The sequence below is a fragment of the Canis lupus genome, chromosome 10 (assembly GCF_048164855.1).
Source record: "Canis lupus baileyi chromosome 10, mCanLup2.hap1, whole genome shotgun sequence".
Classification (NCBI taxonomy): Eukaryota; Metazoa; Chordata; class Mammalia; order Carnivora; family Canidae; genus Canis; species Canis lupus.
The window spans coordinates 41,601,019-41,626,093 of NC_132847.1; the positions used below are offsets into that span (position 1 = coordinate 41,601,019).

The 25,075-nt window shown below is 37.7% G+C and overlaps 1 protein-coding gene across 2 annotated transcripts in view; it reads left to right on the top strand.

Annotated features, from left to right (window-relative positions):
• Positions 1 to 25,075, top strand: part of FOCAD (focadhesin) — a 312,742-nt gene that overhangs the window by 33,601 nt on the left and 254,066 nt on the right. For both annotated transcript variants that reach the window (XM_072841513.1, XM_072841514.1), the window contains exons 3-5: positions 2,017 to 2,091; positions 4,126 to 4,280; positions 22,358 to 22,462. In XM_072841513.1, the coding sequence (XP_072697614.1) occupies positions 2,017 to 2,091; positions 4,126 to 4,280; positions 22,358 to 22,462 (335 nt within the window). The remainder of the gene's footprint in view (positions 1 to 2,016; positions 2,092 to 4,125; positions 4,281 to 22,357; positions 22,463 to 25,075) is intronic.

Consider the following 25,075-nt stretch of genomic DNA (forward strand, 5'->3'; position numbering starts at 1 on the left):
CTTATGCAAGATTCCCTTCTACCTGACTGGGTTGGAGTCCTATCCTGTGCGACACAGGTCCTTACCATAAAGAGGAAGATGAAGACTTGGAAGATACACCGTCCACAGTTTTTATTTTTCTGTGCCTGGAGTCCCTTCATTAGCATAGATAACCAAGCAATGTCTATGTGTGTTATTGTTGAATTAAGTGAGAAGTGTACATGTATTTTTTTTCATGGATGATGTCTCCTTAAACTCTTCTATTATGGAAAATTTAAGTAACAACAGAGGGTCATTTACCCTTGGATTTCGTGCTTTAAAATCAAGGTAGCCTATATTCTCTGATTTGTTAGAAAAAAAACATGGAAAGGCAAACCGGAGAAGTTGGACCTAGTGGACAGTTGGGGGGATGTTGGTCAGTAAGCTGATCTTCCTCTAGTCTTTTTTTCTAAATAGGAACGGGAGCTTTTTTGAAAAAAAATTTAATTTTTTTTGTCCCTGTTGTGTTTCATACTAGTTTTATGTGGTTCTTGCAATTGTGCCCTGTTTTCTGTGAATACTTCTTATTCTGTAACCGCTGCTTAGTGTTAGCACCATATTTCATTGATTCACACACCTTTTTTTCACATTTTAACATCTTTGAAATTGGGTTGCATCTAGTAACTAGTGGCAGCAGCTGTTATACTGTTCGTATGGCCTGCACAATTGTGAACTTGGCCATGACGTTTGGAAGGAACTCTTTCATTAATATAAAATCAAAATTCTGAATTATCATGTGCATTATATAACATCAATTAGTTGGCAGCCTTTCTTCCTTAGTTGTATGTAAAATAAGAGTGCATCTTGAAGTTGATGTCCAGTTATATTCAATGAAATATGGTATATTTTGTAAACAAGTACTAGAACTGTTCACTGGTTTTCAATTCTTGGTACTATTCTTTTAACTAGGAGGTAAGAGACAGTTAATTGATCTAAACTTTTTATTCTGTAAATGAGTGATTTATATTACAAAACTGAGATCATCAAGCATTGAGGTCTTCTATGTAAATTTCCCATGTATGAAATATGAAAAGAAACAAAGAAGGGGGGGTGCAGCATTTTTTGGTGAGCTTTTCCAGAGACTACAAGACAGGGATTCACAGATGTATCCTGCATTGGTCCAAATATAAGATCAACACTTGGTATAGTTGGAAAGTTCTTTCCAGCCCATATGCAGAATGGCTGTCACTGTTGCTAGCCTATAGTTCTAGGACAGCACAGCAGTGCTGGGTAGTGGTGAAGAACCAAGAGAATGGAGTTGAGGTGGTAAGAAAGAATGGTATTTATGTGTTTATGTCATCAACACACCTCTCTAAGAGTCCTTAGATTTAATTTTGGGCTTTTTGCCCAAAGCAGGGTATGGGAAAATTTTAGAGATTGATGAGACCAAAAGCTTATGAAAGAGCTAAAGCCTATGAGAGAATAATAAATTAAATCCTAGTGCCTAAGCGAGAGAGAATGGTTGTGGTAGGGGGAGACCTCTTGGTTCAGATCTGTATGAGTCATGGTCATAAAGATAGGGATGAGTTTTCTCCATCTTCATTAAGGGCATGATGAAGCATGATAGATTTCATTTAGATGCAAAAATGATTTTAAAAGCTGTGGAGTTTCTCATTTGTCTCGTGGTTTAATGGATGAAGCAATCTCACATTATTTTCTAATACTAACTGACAGCAATTTGAACTGAAAATCTGACTATTTTCTTAACATGGATGAACTATAGTTTGCTTATTGGGATAAAAATGCTTACTTTGAGCATTGTTATGAAGCTAAGAAGTTATATGTACGTAGAATGCCTAATTCAGTGCCTTCCACAGAGCATACTCTCAAATGAATGGAAATTTTATTACTAGTTAACTGCCTGGCACACTGATATTCCTATCACCTAGTGGTTTTTTTGTTTCATGTCAACTACTACTGACACGTGTTACCTTCAAATGTGCTAATTGGAGAGAACTTCTGATCCCATGTATTTACTGACTTTTTTTTTTTTTTAAGGCTGTGGGTCATCTTATTGCTGCAGTTCTAAAGGAAAATGGTTTTTCAGAAAAGATCCACCAATCCACAAACCAGGTCTGTATTCAACTTTGTGCTTGACTTCTATTCAGATACTGCTGCCAGTAGCACATAGGCACTTTTTTTGTTTCAGGTCACTGCAGAAATGATTCTGAACTGGGTTTGTTTGTTTGGTTTGCGATGTTATTCTTCCAAATTCTTTACAGTTTTATTTTATTTTATTTTATTTATTTTTAAAAGATTTATTTATTTTTTATTCTTGAGAGACACAGAGAGAGGCAGAGACATATGTTGGTACTTGCAGCTGAAGGAAAATTTGCGTACCACGCAGAGGATAGTGCTAAGAGATGAGTGCTAAGAGTTGAAGCAGTGTTCAGCTTACTGAGATGTAGACTACTGGGTTTGGGTCAACTAGTGTTGTATATTTTGACCTGATGATTGGAAACTCCACTTATGACCTATGATTGGAAACTCCACTTATTCTCAGGTAAACTCTGGAGAATATAGATGATGGAAATAATAATTTTTTTTTCATAACAGAAATAATTAATTTCCCTTCTCACATTGCTTTTGATTAGCTGCTCCAAGTTACATCTCTTTACAGCTTCGGCTGCCGTGTTGAAATAAGAGTAGAGGCAAAGTTCACTAATTGGCATTTATCTGGTATTCGTATGTAGTCTTCTAAATCAGGTTTTCTGAGAACGCTGATTTTAATCCTGCTTTAATCACATTATGTACTCTGAGATGATCTAGTGGTTTTACTTAAACTGCCAGGATTTATTGAATGTGTCAAATCCCTCTAACTGTTTTCTCTTCTATTAATACATGAATGCTTACTTCCATGAGAGCACAGTAATGCCTGAGGCAATGTTTTTTTATTCATTTATTTCATTTTTTCTGGCTTATCACGGGGTAATGACATTTAGAACCCTCTGATATTGGCCATACAGGTGAATAAAATTTTCTTCTGAATAAAAGAACTAGAATATAAATATTTCTTTCCTGCAGTGACTGTTAACTGTGTTGTTCTGGTATAGTGGGATTGTAAGATTAGAAAGGCTCTCAGAGCCACCTACAGTGGGAAAGTGGGCACAATATGATGTTGATTTTATTCTTTTAGTTATTCTGTGGGAGCTGAGGCTCTCGATTTTTCTTCTCAAATTGTATATTTTTCTAATAACTTATGTCAGGAAGTGGGAAAAATAGCGTCATGATGTGCTCTTTGAAACAACAACAACAACAACAACAACAACAACAACAACAAAAAGAAAAAAAACAAAAACCAAAACCAAAACCCAAATCGCATGTAAATCTAAATGGACTTACCCCCACAATTCATATACGGGTTTATCATTAGTTGTGAACCTCTGGTGGGGTGGCTCATGGCTTCTTGAGGAAGTTGGGAAAGCTAGAAGCTCTGCTTTTATAGGATTTTTGTGCCCTTCTGATGCTTTTCTATGGAAGATGACAGTTTCACAGTCTGAGGGGACAAAAAGTCAGTTTATTTTTTGACCAAAACAGTTTTCTGGGCTCTTGCTGGAAGCCATGGAGCTGGTAGCTTGCTGGCATCCTGTTATATTTCACTGTCTTTCCTCAGGGGGCAGGGACATTGTAGGGGATGTGGGGGTGCATGTAGGTGATAGAGTTTGGCAGGACAGCAGAGACATGTTTTGGAAAGGTTGTTGCATATAGGGCTTGAAGCATAGGCACGAGTTGGTGTTCAGCCTACACTTAACTGCTATGCTGATACTGATGGTGTCTGGTTCAAGGACTTGGTTGGAGCATGGTGCTAGAGCCAAGTCTTAGTTTTGATCCCCTGTCAGTTTCGTTGGGTTGTTCCAACCCAAGTCATACCTCTGTCTGTAGCCAGCCTTATTTTATAGCCGAGACACCAGAGGAGCAAGAGTTGTTGTATCAGAACACATCCATTACCTCTCTTGGAAGATTGACTTTCGTTTCTACAAATGATAGGATGAGAGCATCATCTGTGTACGAAAGCTAGCCCACTGTGACACTTCCATGAATGGCTGGGGGTATGCATTGCCTTTGCTTCTCATTGGAAGTGTCTTCTAATCACTGGTTTGATTTCAGACTCCAGCTTTGAACTTGCTGTGGGAGAAATGTTGCAGTGATAACGTGGTGGTTCGAACGGCCTGCTGTGAGGGTCTGGTGGCCCTTGTTGCTCAGGATCATGCAGAGTTCAGCTACGTGCTCAATGGGATACTCAACCTGATTCCCTCGACCAGGTATTCTTCATGTCTGATCAGGAAAACACTTAAATTTTTAGAAAAAAAAAAAAAGTCACTAATTTGCCATTAAAGGTCAACATTCACTTGACTTGCCAGTTGTTTTTCTTTTCCTTAAAATGTCATGCAGTGGATATTTCATATATGCTGATTTAAACTCTATAGTCTTGGAATTTGTGATCACTTGCTGTGCTTAAGCTTCAAAACTGTGCTTAAATTTGTCATTGCTCTTTAAAAAAAAAAAAAAAAGATTTTATTTATTTATTCATGAGAGGCACAGAATGAGAGGCAGAGACATAGGCAGAGGGAGAAGCACGCTCCCTGCAAGAAGTCCCATGTGGGACTCCATCCCAGGACCCTGGAATCATGACCTAAAGGCAAAGGCAGGTGCTCAACCACTGAGTCACTCAGCACCCCAAAATGTTAGGTTTTAATGTGTCTCTCTTTTAACTTACTTGTTGATCTTAAGCAGGCCATGTAGATTTTGCCTTATGCCTTTTTTCATATGCAGGTAATGGTATTTGTTTCCCACTAAATAGTTTTCAAATGCCTTAAAATTCATAAATATAAAATCTACTTGCATTGTATGGTTGTTTGTACTGTTTATATTCAAAAGTAAGTATCAGCAACCAAGGGGCCTGGGAAATGTCTCTGTCTATGGAAGGAATAATTAGGGCAGGTTAGGTTATACTTTTTTTCTGTTTGTTTGATATGTAAGATTTTATTTTTAAGTAATTTCTACACCTACCATGGCACTTGAACTTAAAACCCAGAGATCAAGAGTTGCATGCTGTACCAACTGAACCAGCCAGGCATCCCACATTATAATTTTGATTCCAAAAGCTTATGTTAGAAAATTATGCCGGTGTGACATGTCCTTTACACATCAGTATAAGTCTGTCCTTACTGTTGTAAACTGAAAAGCATAAGCTTTGCTGATAGTGGATCAGCATGTCATCTATATATATTATAATTTTTCAGTAATCTTAGATTTTTTAAAATTTAAAAGTGTATTTTTTAGGATGCCTAGATGGCTTAGTCAGTTAAGCATCTTACTCTTGATTTCAGCTCAGGTTATGATTGCAGGTTGGTGAGATCGAGCTCTGTCTCAGGCTCCATACTCAGCTTAAGATTCTCTTTCTTTGGGATCCCTGGGTGGCGCAGCGATTTGGCGCCTGCCTTTGGCCCAGGGCGCGATCCTGGAGACCCGGGATCGAATCCCATGTCAGGCTCCCGGTGCATGGCGCCTGCTTCTCCCTCTGCCTGTGTCTCTGCCTCTATCTCTCTCTCTCTCTCTCTGTGTGACTATCATAAATAAATAAAAATTAAAAAAAAATATTAAAAAAAAGATTCTCTTTCTTCCTCTGCCCCTCTCCTCCCACATTTAAAAACAAAAATGTATTTTTTAAATAAGCAACACAGTCACCTGGAAAAAATCCAAAAGGGTATACGGCAAGGTGTCTATCTTACCCCTATATTTCAGTTTTTCTCCTTATAGACAAAACTCTTACCAGATCTTATTACCTTTTTATAGATGTATGCACATATAACTGATAATTCATGTGTATATATTTTTCCTTAAGAAAAAGCCAAAATTAATAGCCTTACTGTACATAGTATTTTTCATTTTTCAGTGAAAAAATGTATCTTAGAGACCATTCTTTAAAAAAAATAAAGTGCTTCCTAATTTTTTTGAGCTGCATACAGTTCCATTGTTTGAATATACCATAATTTACTAATTCCCTATTGTTTTCATTTTTTTTTTTCAATTAGAGGTAGTGCCATTAGTTTTCAAGGGTCTTTGGAAACATGGTCAAGACATAGAAGAAAGCCTTGTATATATAGGAATTAAAAAAAAATTTTTTTGAAGATTTTATTTACTTGAGAGAGAGAGAGAGAGAGAGAGAATGAATGGTGGGAAGGAGCACAGGGGAGGGGACAAACAGACTCCCCATTGAACAGACCCTGAGATCATAACTTAGGCCAAAGGCAGCTGCTTAACCAATGGAGCTACCCAGTACCCCTCATATATAGAAATTTTAACAATTGGTGGATCCTGGGGGCAATTTTTTTTTTAATTTCCTTTCTGAAAATGTTCTTGTCTAATGTTAAGCCACAGGGAGATGTACATTGGGTAGATGTTGAAGCTAACCAGTTTAATTTTTGAATCAATTTGATGATGAAATGTGTTATATAAGGGCTATGTTTTCTTTATTGTTGCCAGTAGAGATAATAATGATTTGTGAAGAATTTTTTTCATTTGCCTTATTTCAAGTAGCAGAGCTTTGTGGTTTGCAATGATTATAAAGATTATACTTTGCATTGTTTATGTCTTTAAAAAAAAACAGAATGAGAAGCAAATTTAAGAAATTAAATTTAATTTAATTAAAAACAGGAGACCCAACCAGCCTTCTCCTTCAAATGCTGTTCAGGGAATTTTCTGACACAGAAAACCATCTTTTTACCATGCAAGTAGAAGCAAAAAGAAAACTGGGACACCAGTACTTATATGGCACAAAGTAGACTTTAAAACAAGTCTGTAACAAGAAACAAAGAAGGACACTATATAATGATAAAGAAGACAATCCAACAGGAGGATATAACAATTGTAAATATTTATGCACCCAACATGGGAACACCTAAATATATAAAGCAACTATTGATAGATATAAAGTAAGAAAACAGTAATACAATAATAGTAGAAGACTGTAACACCCCACTTACATCAATGGACAGATCATCCAAACAGAAAATCAACAAGGAAACAGTGGTTTTGAATGACACATTGGACCAGATGGATCTAACAGATATATCCAGAACATTCCATCCAAAAACAGTGCAATACACATTTCTTTTCAAGGGCATGTAGAACATTCTCCTGACTAGATTACATGTTAGGCCATAAAACAAATCTCCATAAACTCAAAAAGATTGAAATCATATCCGGCATCTTTTCTGACCACAACAGTATAAAACTGGAAATAAAAATGAAACAAACATACGGAAAAACACCCTCCCCCCCATACCATCTTCATCTTTGGGCTATAAAAGCAGTAATGCCTTTGTCATTTCCCTGTGCTTCTTGCCTGAGACAGTTTAGATCTTCAATTTCCAGCATTTAAATTTCTACTTGTCTCTGGATTTCTGTTCCTAAAAGAGAGATTTATCAGAATCTAGAGGCATCCTGGGAACAGAGCCACACAGTAATTGCTCAGCTTTGATGTAGAACAGTAATTCTGTAGTGTAATCTTTTTATTTTGCCTACCTGCTGGCACAGCATCCTTCAGGAACTGAGAGATTTAGAGAGGGAGGGAGGGAGCCTAGTGAGAAGCAGCCTTCTATAGAAGAGAGATGTAGAGAATGTAGCTTCTGGAGCTTTCTCAGCATTGCAGGAAATGTTGAAAGGTGCAAGGAAAGATGGAAGGAAAACTCTGTGAGGTCATCTCCCCTAGCCTTATAACCTGCTTCCTGGCCCTTTGTAAATCTAGTCTATAAAATTCTCTTGGATCATGTATGGAAGGGTCCTCCCCCCCAATTCACCCTGCAATTTGAGAAACATTGGTCTAGAGCCTGCTACATTGTATAGTCTAACTTTGCAAAAGACTTGACATTTGCAAAGCTCTGGTTGTCTAAACTTCAGGGAGTGGCTGGGAAAGTGTCTGGCTCTGTTTGAGAGACTGTTCCCTTCAAAGGAATAGTTTGATGTCTAAGAGTGTTCTCGGTTCAAAGCTGAGGCAACATGAAACAATTGTAAACTAGTTTTTATAGCTTCTGTAAACAAAGAAATGGATTTAAGAGGTCTAAAATGTTCTTTTAATCAGTAAGGAAATTTGGAAAAAAAAAAATTATTCCCTAGGGAGGCTGAAGGACAGAAGGGGGACCGCAAAGGAAACACAGTAAGGAAATCATTATCACCAGTTAAATGTGAATTTTGAAATTAAACAAACTGAAAGTACATGGTAGCATGTACTTTACTTGTCTCTTAAGGAACTGCTTGTTTTAAGTTTAGATGGTTTTTGATTTTGTTTATTTTTGTTTTTACATTGAATGTATCCTGAGATAAAGATTCCCAAAGCAAGTTTTTCCATTTTTCTGTTCTTAGATTCTCCCCACCCCACCCCCCTTAACTGCACTAGCTTCTAGAAAGCTCTTGCAGCCATTGTTACAGTTGCTTGGTAACGGGATTGTGCATAAAAACTGTACTCTCCTGTGGAACCAGGTATTCAGTTTTCGATATTGAGATGTCATGACAGCCTGTAATTTCAATTCAACTGCTTCTCCAGCTCCTTCCTGCTTTTAAAAAATGTGTTTGGGAGGATGGTTATGCACTAGATACACTAAGCTAGTCCTCGATCGGTGCGCCTTTTGTGCTTTTAAATAGGGGAGAGACCTGCAATTTATGTATTTGGGGAAAATAAAGTGTGTTAGGTGTGAGAGATTAAAGTCTGCTTTCTGGGATTCTTAAAGCACAGCTTACTTTGTATCTTTGTTTTATTTTTTAAAGATTTTATTTGCTTATTTTAGAGAGAGAGAGGGATAGAGAGCAGGAGCAAGGAGTGGGAGGGAGAGGGAGAGGGGAAGGGAGAAGCTTGCCCAGACTCCCTGCTGGGCTCCATCCCAGGACCCTGAGATCATGACCTGAGCCGAAACCAAGGGTTGGACGCTCAACTGGCTGAGCCACCCAGGCGCCCCACAAAGCCTACTTTTCAATGAAATCTTGTATAGAATATTAAAAATGCCCACAGTAGTCCTGGCTAAAGCTGATGAATTCAGTGAGTCTTTGCTCATGGATTGATGAAGGTCCAAATTGGTTAAAAATGATCCTAAGAACTATTGGGAGCTAATATTTAAGGGTAATTTAGTGAGAAAAATTGTCTCGGGCAGCCCGTTTGGCTCCGTGGTTTAGCGCCGCCTTCAGCCCAGGGCCTGATCCTGGAGACCAGGGATCGAGTCCCACGTCGGGCTCCCTGCATGGAGCCTGCTTCTCCCTCTGCCTGTGTCTCTGCCTCTCTCTCTCTGTGTGTGTCTCTCATGAATAAATAAATAAAATCTTAAAAAAAAAATTATTGTCTCTCAGGATCTTCTCTTACATTGCTGTTCCTTGGGAGACTTAATTGTTTTGTTCTCTTATAGGCAACAGCTAGCAACTGAGGAGATAGTGTATTTATATCTTATATTATTGAGGCATTTCTGTACTATTTAGGTTCTTTGTTTTTATTTTATTTGACAGGAGATGAAGCATCAAGGAAAGATGCCTTCATGAGGTTTCTCCAAGATTTAAGGGGCGCAGACATAGCTTGGTTGGTTGCTTGCTTACTTTCTATCCTTTTTCCTTCCCTTCCTTCCTTCCTTCCTTCCTTCCTTCCTTCCTTCCTTCCTTCCTTCCTTCCTTCCTTCCTTCTTTCCTTCCTTCCTTCCTTCCTTTCTTCCCTCCTTCCTTCCTTCCTTCTTTCCAAGGTTTTATGTGACAGAGAGAGCACAAATAGGCAGATTGGCAGGGAGAGGGAGAAGCAGACTCCCCACTGAGCAGGGAACCCGATGAAGGGCTCAGTCCCACCACCTTGGGATCAATACCTGAGCCGAAGCAGACATTTAACCGACTGAGCCACCCAGGTCCCCAGTCATAGCGTGCTTTCATCTGTAGTTTGGGGGTGGGGGGTCAGTATTTTTCTTGAGTTTGAGATGGTTTCAGGTTTATATCTAGGTGGGTATCATTGCTCATTTCGCTCTTATCTGAGAGTGACAGAATCATTGGACCAAGTCTGTTTCCCCATCGTGTCTTCTAAATATTCCTGTGAGCTCTTTAGCTTGTTTCCAGATGTTCCCCTTTTCTTTTCTCCAATCTTTTTTCTTTCCCCCAAATCCCAGAACCTTGCTCAGCTTGCAGCTCGTAACCAGAAAAGTGATTCCAGGCACTTTTTTTTTTTTTTTTCCGTCTAGGACATTCTGCCCTATTTCTTTTCAAGTTCCTTGATCTCGTTGAAGGCTTTGTTTGTCACAGAATCTTCCATTGTAAAAGCCATGTGTTTGTGCTGAGATGTTTCTAGGTGATTTAGAAAAGCAACTACTGAAACACATGTTACTTTTATAGTGGGAAAAGGCTTCAGAAGAAATCAGACTGTTTCTGGGGACTGAGAAGACAAATGAGGATGCAGAACTTCCCCAAGCAAAAAGTCAATAGCATTATATTTCTTGGATTTTTTTTTAAGCATTATTTTTTGTCATTTATTGAAGCCTGGGTTCCCCAGAATTGTTTTTTATTTCCTTCCTTTCTTCCTGGTCTTCTTTGTCTGTCTCTCTTTTCTCATATAATTTTATAACAAATTTAGAAAATGATTTGATCATTAATGTGGTGTTTAACATTCTCTTATTTGCTGGTGACTTACTGTGCTTAAGGCTGACTGGTTGTCCTTTCTGGTGAAGAAAGGGACTTGGCTGCATTTGTACCATTTGTTGCCATCATACCCTGGGATGCCCCCTTCAGAGATAATTTGTGTCATTCTCTTCAACCCAGACCCTTGTAATTCTCATCCCTGGTCAAAAAATTAGTATGGGTACTTCCTTGTCCCTCATATTTAGAATATTTCAAAAGCAAGGAACCGAGCATTATTTGTGGTCTTTCCAAAAGGAGATTGAGCAGGGGCACCTGGGTGGTGCAGGCTGTTCAGTGTCTGCCTGCCTTTGGCTCGGGTCATGATCTCAGGGTCCTGAGATCGAGCCTGACATCCGGCTCCCGGCTCTGTGAGGAGTCTGCTTCTCCTACTCCCTTTGCCTCTCTTCCTGCTTGTGAGTGCTCTCTCTCTGTTAAATGAATGAAATCTTTTCTTTTCTTTTTTTTTTAAAGATTTCATTTATTCATTCCTGAGAGACATGGAGAGAGGCAGAGAGAGAGGCAGAGGGAGAAGCAGGCTCCTCATAGGGGGCCCGTTGTGGAACTCGATCCTGGCACTGGGATCATGACTTGAGCCAAAGGCAGACACTCAACCACTGAGCCACCCAGGTGTCCCTAAATAAAAAATAAATGAAATCTTTTAAAAAAAAAAAAAAGGAGACTGAGCATATATGAGCAGTGTTTAGAGTTGTAATCCCATCAACCCCAAACAAAGGAAACCTGATGTGTGCTATTCATATGCACAATAGTAATTGTGCTATATTTATCTAGAGAAAAGCCATTTTTGTGAGTGGCTTTAATTACTGTAGTTTATACAGCTTGACCAAAAATGTTTTCTTTTGTCTTATTTATTTCTTTGGAATACTCAACATCATTACTGACCCACCCTCCCTCTCATGATAAGATCTGGGTCTTGGCTTTTAGGCCCAGTGAAAATTGAAGTTCCTTTTTGCATTGCCTCTTGCCACTCTGCTTGTAGCACAGGCCTGAAGTTTCTGTCACTCTCACTTAGAGGATTCTTGAGTCTATTCAGCCTGTTTTGGCACCCACCCAGGGAAGAACTGTTCCAGCTGATCTTCACTGAAGGGCTTTGGCAGCAGGTTGCTGAGTGTGTTAGGACTCTGGGCTACAAGCTACAGAAACCCACTTGAACTAATTTGAGCATAAAAGGGTTGATTTTTTACTTTTTTTGGTAAAAGGGTGTCCCCTAGGACCTCAGAAAGGAACCGGATACGGACTGTGTTTCTCCCCTCTTGCCAAAGAGTGTTTCTCTGCCTCTCATCTATAGGGCGCCACCTGCCCTGGGTCAAAACCTCTTACATGTAAGAGACGGCCAGACTGAGGTCGGCCACAGTTACAGATTTCCAAGGACCTGGGCGTATGAGATGTTCACTCTGGACCAGTTGGATCTGCCAGGGGCCATGTGTTAGTTTCCTCCGGCTGTTGCAACAAATGACCACACACTTGACTTAAAATAACAGAAATTTATTCTTTTACCATTCTGAAGGCTGGAAGTACCAAACCAAGGAGGCCACAGGATTGCTTCCTTCTGGAGTTTGGGACCATGCGTTCCATTTTTCTTTTAGCTTCTGGTGGCTGTTGCAACCCTGGGTGTTCCTCATTCCTCAGCTTGTGGCTGTATTAACTCTTGCCTCTTCAGGCCCTCTTGTCTGTGTGTCTGTCTCTACTCTTCCTCCCCTTTCTCTTAGAAGCACACCAGTCATTGGGTTTAAGGCCCACCCTGGATGATCCTTAATTATATTTGCAGAGACCCTATTTCCAAATAAAGTCATGTTTCATGGGTACTAGGCAATAGGACTTAGATGTATCCTTCTGGGAGACACAATTTGACCCTCTCCAGCCTGTGTCTTCACCCTGTGGACCTATGTGTGCTAGGTTCCTTGCACAGTAACCACACCAGTGGGGAAGGGGTGACAAGTCCTCAAACAGGAGACTGAAACACTTGTTTCCAAGGAGTCTTCTGCCTGGGGATTCAACTTGGAGGCAATCAGTAGTGTTCAGCCCCTCAGCTCAGCTGTAGCTTTGAACTATAATTGTGCTTAAGTGACTGATGCTATATCAGTGTTGCTCTGACAGGGACAGAGGGAGAGACATTGAGTGGATAGAGAGTCATTGTCAAAGGTAACATAACTGTGTTCCTGTGATGGCAAGATGCCACCATGTTTTCCATTATCATCATTCTCTGGAATATTCTTTTTTTAATAATTTTATTTATTTATTTGGTGTGGGGGGGGGAGAGAATCAGAGAATGAGTGGAGGGAGGGGCAGAGGACGAGGGAGAAGCAGACTCCCTGTGGAGCAGGAAGCCGGATGCTGAACTTGATCCCAGGACCCTGGGATCATGACCTGAACTGAAGGCAGATGCTTAACCAACTGAGCCACCCAGGTGCCATGGAGTGTTTTTTTGGAACTATATATTACCTCTCCAAACAGGAACAACCAGTGCCTTGGTTGCCAGGGGGATGAAGGGATGGAAACTAGCTTATAATGTGACACAAAAAAATTTCCAAGAAACTTTTGGACAAAGTTCTTGTTAAAAAGAGTAACTTTTCCTATGACTTAAAAAATTTTTATAGAGAATTTCAAAAGTAGATAGAATGCTATTGTGAACCCTCATGTTCCTGTCACTCATCCCTACAGCCACTAAACTATCTTGCTTCCTCCATCATCCACCTCCCTCCATGCTTGGAAGCAAATTCCAGACACTGTATAATTTCTTCTTTAGATATTTAACTGTATACTTGCTTTTAAAAAACAATAGTAATGTTATTATACCTGGATGCATGTGTGTATAATTTTAAAAATGTATGGCCAGTGTTTAGATTTCTAATTGTCTCATTTTTTTTTTAATGATTTGTTTGAATGACCATCCAAATAAGAATTTGTTGTTATGTCTTTTACATCTTTTAAATCTGGGATGGCCCCCTCCCATTCAGCCATCTGTCTCTGTCTCTCTTTTTTTGGATTTTGCTGAGTATATCCCTATGGTATACTTTAACTTATTTCTTTGTATTTCCTGTAAAATGAAAGTTTGCTTTAGAAGTTTGATGAGATTTATGTTCAGTTTTTGTTGTTAATGGGAGGGATATTGTGGGAGGGGAGACTCCTCATAGATGGTAATGTGTTCCTTAGGAGGGAAATAATACCTGATTGTTTTCTTTTTTGGAAATGTTAGCTGTTGATGCTAAATGGTTAGATCCATTAATTCATTAGGATTTTTTTATATTTTTATATAAAAAATATATATTTTATATATATATTTTTATATTTTATTTATTTTTTATATATTTTATTTATTAATTCATGAGAGACAGAGAGAGAGAGAGAGAGAGAGAGACATAGGCAGAGGGAGAAGCAGGCTTCCTGCAAAAAGCCTGGTGTGGGACTCGATCCCAGATCCCCGGATCATGCCCTGAGCCAAAGGCAGATGCTCAACCACTGAGCCACCCAGGCATCCCTATCATGCTAAATATTTATCTTGTACTTTACTTATTCTTTTTTTTTTTTTTTTACTTTACTTATTCTATCAGGAGTCTTAAGTTGGTTTTAGTGTTGTAATTACATGGATTAAGATGTATATATATAAAAAAAAAGCTCTAACAAAACCCACCTGTCTCCCTTCCCTCAATAGGGTTATTTTGTTGCTTGATAACACAACAGGTGTTATATTAGTTTTATTTTTCTTCATATTTTCTCATTTGCTACTTCTGCAATCCCTGAAAAGAAGGACCTAGAACCAAAACTAGTAATATCATTCATATTTACTTAGTAAAAACTAAAATAACAAATTTTAATAATGAAGTTACCAGATACAATAATTTCAGTGTGCATATGTAAAATCATGTAATGGTAGAACTAGAAATTACCTTCAGAGGTCACCTCTGTAGTCAAGCAAGGCAGTACCTTAGCTGTCTTCCATCTAGCTATCCATCTTTTAATTAACATATTTATTGACCACCTCCTATACCTGTGCTTGGTACTGTGATATCATGGTGAGGAAAGCAGACATAGTCGTTATACTCATGATGCTTTTGGAGACAGGGACTGCTGGGATCCACATAGTTGCATAGTTATGTATTCAGTTATATTCAGACACAGTACACTGTGCTGGAAGTCCCTTTAGTATTGTCATGGAGCTCCAGAAAAGCTTTCCTAAGATGAGACTGAGGAATGAATAGAACTTATGTAGGCAAATAGAGGGTAGGCTTTTCCATTATAGGAAATACCATGTGCCAAGTCCTGGGTGGGAGGGAAGATGGCTTATAGGAAGGCCTAGAAGAATGTCAAAAGCTGGGGCCCTTCGGTGGCTCAGTCAAGTAAGTGTCTTACTTCAGCTCAGATCATGATCTCAGGGTCCTTGGATCCAGCCCCATTGGAGTCCTGTGTTGAGCCCCATGCTCAGCAGGGAGTCTGCTTGTCCCTCTGCCTCTCTCCCTGCTCCTACATGTGCTATCTGTCTGTCTGTCTCTCTCAAATAAATGAATAAAGTCTTGACAAAAAAAAAAAAAAAAAAAGAATCTCAAATGTAAGGGAAGAGTGGTTTGAAATGAAGCTGGAAGGTAGGTATGGGCCAGACAATGCAGGTCACAATGGCTAATCTTGAGGATTTTATCCTGAGTGCTGAGCATAAATATTGAAGTATTCATCTAGTGGACACCAGGGGTTTCAAAAAGGCCACTCTGGCTGCGATATGCACATAGTATTCAAAGTGTTGGGTTTTGGGTAGGCAGGTAGAGTGAATATAAGGAGATGAGTTTAGGGGCTATTGCTGTAGATCAGATGAAGGAAGATACCTTCTTGCTGTAGAGATGGAGGGAAATAGATGGATTTGTGAGATATAGAAGGGGTGAGTTTGAGCCACCTGAGTAGTGCAGTCAGTTAAGCTTCTGACTCTTGGTTTTGGCTTAGGTCATGTTCTCAGGGACATTAGATCGAGACAGAGCTGAGCTCTGTGCTCAGCGTGGAGTCTGCTTAGCAGGACTCTCTCTCTGCTCCTCCAACCCATGCTCTCTCTCTCTATCTCAAATAAATTAAAAAAAAAGAAGAAGGGGTGAAGCATTTGAGGTGGATTAAATATGAGGATGTCTGAAAGGAGCATGTTAACGTTGACTTCTTGATTTTTGAGTTGCCTAACAGGTAGATAGGGAACATTGAAAAAAAGTTTTGTGGGAAGAACATGAGTAGGTTCTACGAGTTGAATTTGATGCACAATTCCGACACTGATGTGGGAATATCTAGTGATACATTATACTATGAATAAGTTAGTCATAATATGTAACCAGATCTTTTCTGTCCTGATGAAAGCCCTCACTTTGATTCGTTAAAAAACTCTTCTGTGTACTTTAAACAGAGACAGCCTGCTTGTCTGAGGGCTAATTCTAATTCCTGAGAATGTTCCTCAGAAGTCTAAATCTTCATATTAACATGTTTTTGTGTCTGTGCCAAACTGTGGCTAACAATAGGTTCTAAATAAAAGATACCGTGGTTATTTCATAGTTTATTTAAATTTCTGCTCATGTTATCCGTGTAGGAGATCAGATTTACTCTTTGATTTGTGTTCAGCAAATCCTTCTTCACTGTAAGGTTATAAATCTCTCCCCCCCCTTTTTTCACTAATAAAAAAATAAAAGTAGTGCATACATTTTTGAAAACTCAAACAATGGCACTCGGAGGTAGCTAAAGTAGTAAGCGGTAAAACTTGTCCTTTTTGGTCATTTCTCTCTCTCCTTTTTTAAAAATTCACTTTCTTTTTGGGCTCTGGTGAAAACTGGCAAGTGGAGGACTCAGGGCTGGTACTATGTCTCAGAGGCTTCTTCAAATCTTTTAACTTGGTTTCCTCTAGAATATAGAAGGAGCTAGGGTGTGATGATCTGGAGTCAGGATCAGGCACATGGAGTCAGGGACCACCTAATTACAATGAAATTGAAGCCCCATTTCTAGACTTATAAAGACAGTATTTATAAGTATGTACACCCCAAGTGTTTTAAAATTGGATAATCTGGGGCACCTGGGTGGCTCAGTGTTGAGCATCTGCCTTTGGCTCAGGTCGTGATCCTGGGGTCCTGGGATTGAGTCCTGCATCAAGGTCCCCACAGGGATCCTGCTTCTCCTTCTGCCTATGTCTCTGCCTCTCTTTCTGTGTCTTTCATGAATAAATAGATAAAATCTTAAAAGAAAATTGGATAATCCATTCATATATATATTGTTCTAAAACTTGCATTTTTCACTTAATGGGTATTAGACACCTTTTCATACATCTATTTGCATTTTTGTTAACAGCTGTGGAGTACTCTTGTATTATGAATATATCATGTTTTATCTTTATTTTTAAAGATTTTATTTATTTGAGACAGAGCACGGGTACATGTGTGTACAAGACAGGGGAGCAGAAGGGGAGAGGGTGAAGAGCAGACTCCCTGCTGAGGGAGGAGCCCAAGGTGGGACTCCATCTCACAACTCTCAGATCATGACCTGAGCTGAAACCAAGAGTTGGATGCTTAGTGGACTTAGTCACCCAGGTGCCCTGAATGTATCATATTTTAAACACTTCTCTATTGACAAATATCTTTTTCTTCTTCATCTTTTAAGATAAGAAATGCAGTGTAAGATCTTCCTTTGGGTATGTAAGGGTATTTCTTTATGATGGGTTCTTAGAAGTGGGATTTGTAGGAGAAAGGGTATGTACATTTAGAATTTTTTTATGGATTTAAACATTTATGGATACTGCCTATTTACTCTGCATACAAACTGAACAACTAATGGGGACACCTGGCTGGCTCAGTTGGGAAGACATACAACTGGATTTCAGGGTTGTGAGTTCAAGCTCCACATTGGGTGTAGAGATTACTTTAAAAAAACAAAACAAAACAAAACAACAAATACCTCAACCTGAAACTGCTTATTGCCCCATACACTCCTCAACAGTGGATATTTCGAACCTTATTCTTCTGTGATTTGCATAACTATTCTTTGCTCATCTTGATATTATATGATTAGTCTTATTTTGTTGTTTTTCTTGTTTTTTTGGATGCTAACACTTTGTCTGTTGTATTATGTTGTTAAATATTTTGGTCTCTTGTCTTAATGTTCTTTCTACCTTGAAAACCCTCCCCACTAACTTTGCTAAAACTATCTGGAATTTTAGTCATAGTTTGTCTTTTCCTCTTGTTCTTTTTCACACTCTCCCCTTCCCCTCCAAATCCTATCCAAACAATTGCTTTAAACCTTATAGTCACATTTGAAAATGTTAAAGACTTGATAAGTTTTTTTGTATTCATTCTGACCAGTTTTTGTAGTCTATTTTGTCAGTTCTTTCTTATGCTTTATCTTTTTTCTTTCTTTCTTTTTTTTTTTTTTTAAATAACAGCCTTATTGAGATATAATTTTCATAGTAGAAAATCATCCTTTGAAAGTGTATAACTCAGTGGTTTTGTGCAGTCATCACACATTATCTTGTAACTGGAGAACTTCTTTAAAAAGGATTTCAGTGTATTATGTTTGAAAGTGTTTTTGTTTTCATATTTTACTCTTAGTTTTTTGGGGAGGGTTACACTTTAAGTTACATAAACCTTTCCCTTATAATTCCATATATATTTCTTCTTTCAGTGTTGCAGATGGGAGTTCTGATGCCAAATTAGAAATGATGTCAGTCTGATGGTCTTTGTTTTATAAATTTTATTTTATAAAATCTGAGAGTTTATAGGATTTTCCTTTTATCTTTGGGTTTGACAAATGTCAGCAATTATATTTTTTAGGAATTTTGCCTAGTACTTGGTAGCCTTTTTAATTTGAAGACACAGATTCAATGAAAAAATTTTCTATTCTGTCTTTGCTTTTTGCTTTTTTTTTTTTTTTTTATGATAGTCACAGAGAGAGACAGAGAGAAAGAGGCAGAGACATAGGCAGAGAAACAGGCTCCATGCACTGGGAGCCTGATGTGGGATTCGATCCCGGGTCTCCAGGATTGCGCCCTGGGCCAAAGGCAGGCGCCAAACTGCTGCGCCACCCAGGGATCCCTGATTTTTGCTTCTCTAGTGGTTATGTTTTCTTCTATTTTACCATTTTGATTTTCAGTATTGAATTATTATTGTAACCTCTTTTCACAATCATACAGAATTCAAGAGAAATTTAGTTTTTTAAGAGCAGATCTCAGATGCAGTGTAACAATGGCTTGAAAAACAAGAAAAATAGGGTTTTGTGAGGAGAGATGGAAAATAATAGGATTTAGGATAGGTTTGGATTTGTAGGTGGTTTTAGGCACATTCTAGTTTTGAGCATTGATGAACTCTGACTTTTGTGTTTGCATAGCATCATCTGTAAAGAGGGAAAAGCATTATATAATCTTTATGATACAGTTGACATGTATTAGATTACCACATTTCTTGAAAAAATAGGTGATTTAATGACATATTTTTATTCTTATTTATACTTTATAACAACCCAAGAGGTAGGCTTATTTCATGATTCTAGATTGTACAGATGAGAATGTTCTGGCTTCTAGGTGTTAAATGCCTCACCCAAAATTCCCTAGCTAATTAGAATTAAAGCAGGGGTTTAAATAAAAGTTAAGCTAAAATCATCCCTCTCAGCCCACTTGAGATAATAATAATTTAAGTAATTATTCGATTGAATTTAACCGTTATTTGCATGGATTTGCTATTTGATTGATGCCATCATTTTTCAAAACTTAAAATCTATTCATGCTACACTCTAACTTAAAATATAGTATGCTTACTTATTCACACAGTAAGATCTGGATCCATAAATAAGACCAAACATGACCTAACTTAATGGTTAGAAAACTGGAGTTTAGGGGCACTGGTTGGTTCAATTGGTAGAGCATGCAGCTCTTGATCTTGGGGTCATGAGTTCCAGCTCCATGTTGGGTGTAGAGATTGCTAAAAATAAATAAACTTAAAAAAAAAAAAAAGAAAACTGGAGTTCATTTGTTAGCCTCAGTAGTTCTGTGAATGAAATACAAATATGATGTATGTGTTTTTTTCTGGGATTCTATTGCTTTGATAAAGGAGTAGGTGACTGAAATTGATTAAAAATCATGTCTGTATGGAGGTTCCTCAAAAAATTAAAAATAGAATTACCATATGACCAATAATTCCACTACTGGGTATTTACTCAAAGAAAATGAAAACACTAATTAGAAAAGATATATGCACCCCTATGTTTTTTGTTTTTTTTTTTTTTTTTTTTTTTTTTTTTAAGATTTTATTTACTTATTCATAGAGACACACACAGAGAAAGAGGCAGAGACACTGGCAGAGGGAGAAGCAGGCTCCATGCAGGGAACCCGATGTGGGACTCGATCCCGGGTCTCCAGGATCACACCCCGGGCTGCAGGTGGCGCCAAACCGCTGCACCACCAGGGCTGCCCACCCCTATGTTTTTTACAGCATTATTTATAGTAGTCAAGATATAGATGCAACTCAACTGTTTATTGATAGGTGAATGGATAAAGAATGTATGATATATATACACAATGGAATATTACTCATCCATAAAAAAGATTGAAATTCTGCCATTTGTAACAGCATGGATGGACCTAGAGGTCCACCATGCTAAGTGAGATAAGTCACAGATAAGTCAGAGAAGGATAAATACCATATGATTTCACTTATGTGGAATTTAAGAAACAAAACAAATGAACAAAGACAAATAGAGATAAACTAAAAAACAGACTCTTAAAATACAGAGAACAAACTGATGGTTGCCAGAGGAAGGGGGGGGGTGTGAGAGGATGAGTGAGATAAAGGAGATTAAGAGTACACTTGTCTTGATGAGCGCTGTGATGTGTACAGAATTGTTGAATCATTATATTGTATACCTGAAACTAATATAACACTGTATTTTAATTATTCTTCAATAAAAAAAATCATAGGTCTGTTATCTGTCTTCTCTAAAATTCTAATCATATGAAAAGTAAATTATTAGATAAGGAAAGTTGAGTCACAAATGTGAGCCACATATATAATTCAAAATTTTTTCATAGTCACATTAATAGGTAAAAAGAAACAGGTGATGTTAATTTTAATTATATATATTATGTGCCCCATGTACTGAGAATATTATTTCCATGTACAGTCAGTATAAAAAATTATGCATGTAATTTTTTTGTAATTTTTTTTTGTTTCTTAAGTCTTCAAAATCCATCGTGTATTTTACATTTATAGCACATCTCCATTTGGATCAGCCACATTACATGTGCTCCGTGTGGCTGTTGGCTACTGTATTGGATGGTTTGGGCAAATTTTATGTCAGTTGGAAGACCTTAAATGTCATAAAAGAGTAAATAACACCTCGCATAATTTTTCCAAATGATAGCAATTAATTAAGTCCTAGTCTAAAAATAAAGTTAACAATGATTTGTAACTTACTATATTTTGGATAGTAAATGACATAATGCATGTTAAGCACTTTGGGGAGTACTTCGTTTACAATGGATGCTCCATAAATATGAACAACCAGGATTTAAAAAATAATTACTTTTTTTTTTTAATTTAACAGGTGGTATTTTTTTATTTCTAAGATTTCTTTTTCATTCCCAGGAAGAATCTGATTTTAAAAGGGCAGGCTAGTTTGTGACAACATGGATGAAACTAGAAGACATTATGCTAAATAAAATAACCTAGACAGAGAAAAACAAATTCTGAATGGTAACATTTATATGTAGAATTAAAAAAAAAAGAAAATCCAAACTCATAGAAACAGTAGAATGGTAGTTGCCAGTGGCTGGGTGGGAGAAATGGGGAGAGTTTGGTCAGAGGGTACAAACTTCCAATTATAAGATGAGCAAGTTCTGAGGATCTAATGTACAGCATGGTGACTATAGCTAACAATACGATATTGTATACTTGAAATTGGTGACAGTAGATTTTTAGCATTCTCACTGAAAAACAAATGTGTTGATGGATGTGTTAATTATAAAGTGGTTGCCATAATTAATGTATGCATATATCACATTATATACTTTAAACATACTACAATTGTATTTGTCAATTTTACCTCAATAAAGCAGGAAGAATTCCATGTCACAATTAAAAAAAAATTAACAATAATAAAAAAAGACAGGCTATTCACTTTGTTTCTTTTCTTTCTTTCTTCTTGTTCTTTTTTTTCTTTTTTTGATATATTATCCTCTTACCTCTTACAGAGAATAAAGAAAAAATTTAAGGTTTATTCCCCACTCCCATTAACTTTATTTTATTAGGGGTTATTTGTCTGAATGGTCCCCGGGCCCAGTTTTTTGAGTGGCTAATCAATTTCCTATGTCTGGTTATTTATTCATGGTCTACTAATATTTATAAATGAAGGACTTAATTATTCAGTATGGGCAACTCATGTGGTCACTGCCTGCAATTATGTGGGTGAATGTTTTTTTTTCCTGATTGATACCCCCCAAGTGTGTGTAGGGAGGTGATTGATAGGTTGGTGGTTTGATTCTTTGGCTCCCCTTCTCTTGTAAATGTGTTGGATGGGAGCTGTCTACCTTGAGGCCTCTTGGCTGTGCTGTGGAATGAGGTGGATGCATGTGGGTGGTTATCGTTCAGTGTGGGTGGCAAGTGTTCAATTATTTAAAGATGGTAGATTTGAGTGCCTGATTGGAATATCCACTTTGTATCTATAGCATTTAACATGTTATGTTTCTTTACAGGAATACACATGGATTGATAAAAGCCATTATGAAATTACTACAAATGCAAGCTGTTAAGGAAGGACAATGTGGGGAGAAGAATATTCGGAATTTATATACCATTCGGTATGTCATTTCTCCTTCCTTCAAAAAAATGTGTGTGTGTGTGTGTGTGTGTGTGTGTGAATTGTTAACTAAGTTATGAACAGATATGCTCATTGATTAAAAATTATTTAATTCAACAGTGATGGTGGGTCTTGACCTCTCAAGAAGTTAGTATTTCAAAGATGCAGAGGATTGAGATAGAGGTGAAACATGCCGATATCACCACTATAGGTTTCAGGGTTGCTTCCTTGGAATTAGAATCTGTTCCCCCAAAATATTTCTGCTTTGGGATAGCTATAACCATCTTCCCAATATTATGAAAACTGAAGAGTTGATTGAGCAAATGTACTTAAAACAGGAGGGGTTTAGTCTAGGTAGGAGGGTAGGATAAAAAGTAACAGGAAACTAAGGGTTAATACCCAGGGCAAGGTTAGTAAGTGGGAGTGTTGATTTGCCTTTTCTTTGTCATCTATGTAATGTAACATGGTAGAATTATGTTAAAAAGAAAATACACAGGGCACCTATGTGGCTCAGGGGTTGAGCATCTGCCTTTGGCTCAGGTCGTGATCCTGGGGTCCTGGGATGGAGTCCTGCATTGGGCTCCCCGTAGGGAGCCTGCTTCTCCCTCTGCCTATGTCTCTGCCTCTCTCTCTGTGTCTCTCATGAATAAATAAATAAAATCTTAAAAAAATTTTTTTTAAAGTGAATTACATTGGATTTTATTGAAGAGTTTGGACAAGGGAATGCATACTTACTTGTAAAGGTGACCCTAACCATTGCCTTGAAGGTCCCAGAAAGCCATTTCTTAAGAGAGGGACTCTTACTTAGTGAGCATAGTGCCCCAGAAGATGCCATGTAACTAGTGTATATTGTTTTAGGAACTGTTTAGCGATGCATCCAGAATGTGCCTGTTTCAGAAGAATACGAACATGGGATCATAAACAAGGGCACTGGTTCTAAGGGGAAATGGGTTACAGGGCTCTGGTGATCCGACAGTGAAAATAAATTGGGTACTAATGAACCATCATTGGCTTGAGCATGTAGCACCAATAGTTTTGAACACTTGACATCACAGCTATCAGAATCTATGAGAGAGTCTCCAAAATACCAGCTGGTGCTTATTACATGTTTTTAGAGTACTTTCCTTTTGTAATAAACAGACAGTGTCTTCTAATTTATAATGATCTGTTTTGAAATTTTAGTGCTATTTGTAATCTTTTTTATTTTTTTATTTTTATTTTTTTATTTTTTTTTGTAATCTTTTTTTATTGAGTACGTTGAGAGTTTAAGCCAATTTTTTAACAAGGGCAGATTTTCATTTTATGTATTTTTTCTTAACATGTTTTTCTGAATATCTTCAAATGTACAGGAAATTTGGAATAATGAACAACGACTAATTCATTGTTAGCTTATTAGTTTAAGTTAACATTTTTAAATTGGGGAAGCAAAAGGAAAATTATTTTTTTGAAAATACCCTGGAAACTTGGGGTGTGTAAACTTTTCCAAAATGATAAATATGCTTTTCTTTCCTTTTTTTTTCTTACACAGTGTGGTGCTCTATAACAAGGTTTTCATTTCAGATTTCTCTTCATCTATTACCTTAAGCAGAATTGAACCTAAGAAGATGATGAGCAGATCTTAATGTTTCTAGATGAGTCATATAAACATCTGCATTTTTGTTGTTGTTTTTAAAGAATTTCAAACTTTTAGGCCAGAATTCCAGGATAGAAAAAAATTCCAGGGATGCCTGGGTAGCTCATTTGGTTAAGCGTCCAACTCTTAGTTTCGGCTCAGGTCACGATCTCAGGGTCTCAGGGTCGTGAGATCTAGCTCCGTGTTGGGCTCTGGGCTCAGCGTGAAGTTTGCTTGAGATTCTCTCCCCCGAACTTTGCCCTTCCCCCTGCTCTTGCTCATTCTCTCTCTCTCAAAGTAAATCTTTAGAAAAGGGAGTGAAAAGAAATCCATTTTGTTGTTTTTCGTTGGGAGTTAATTATTTTAAAATAGGAAGGCCATTAAAATTTTAAATTTTTATATAACAGTTTTATTGAGATATAATTCGCATGCCACAGGATTGAACCCATTCAAAGTATACAATTCAGTGGTTTTTAGGTTATTTACAGAATTACACAACCATTGCCATAATCATTTTAGAATGTTTTCACATTCCCCCAAATTCCTTACCCTTTAGCAGGCACTCCATATTTCCCTCCTCCCAGTGGGGTATTTTATTTTTTTATTTATTTTTATTAAAAAAAAATTTTTTTTATTGGAGTTCAATTTGCCAACATATAGCATCCAGTTGGGTATTTTTAATTCAATGATTTGCAACACTGGCCGCTTATTAGAACCCCCTGGGTGTGCTTTAAAACAAGCATAGGAAAAAAAAAAAACCAAAAAAAACAAGCATAGGAACAATTAAATACCCCAGATCAACTGAATCAATCTCTGCCGTAAGATGTAGGCATTTGTCTTTTTTAAAAGATCCAGCAATTCTGATTCCCAGTGAGTACGAGATGGTATGTCAGCCGCTCCACTGTGCATGCTAAGTGCCTGGGACCTTGCAGAACAAAAGATTCTCTTTCTTTGCTTTAGGTCTCGGGTGGGCTCGCTCCCAGGTACTGACGCTTCTTTCCA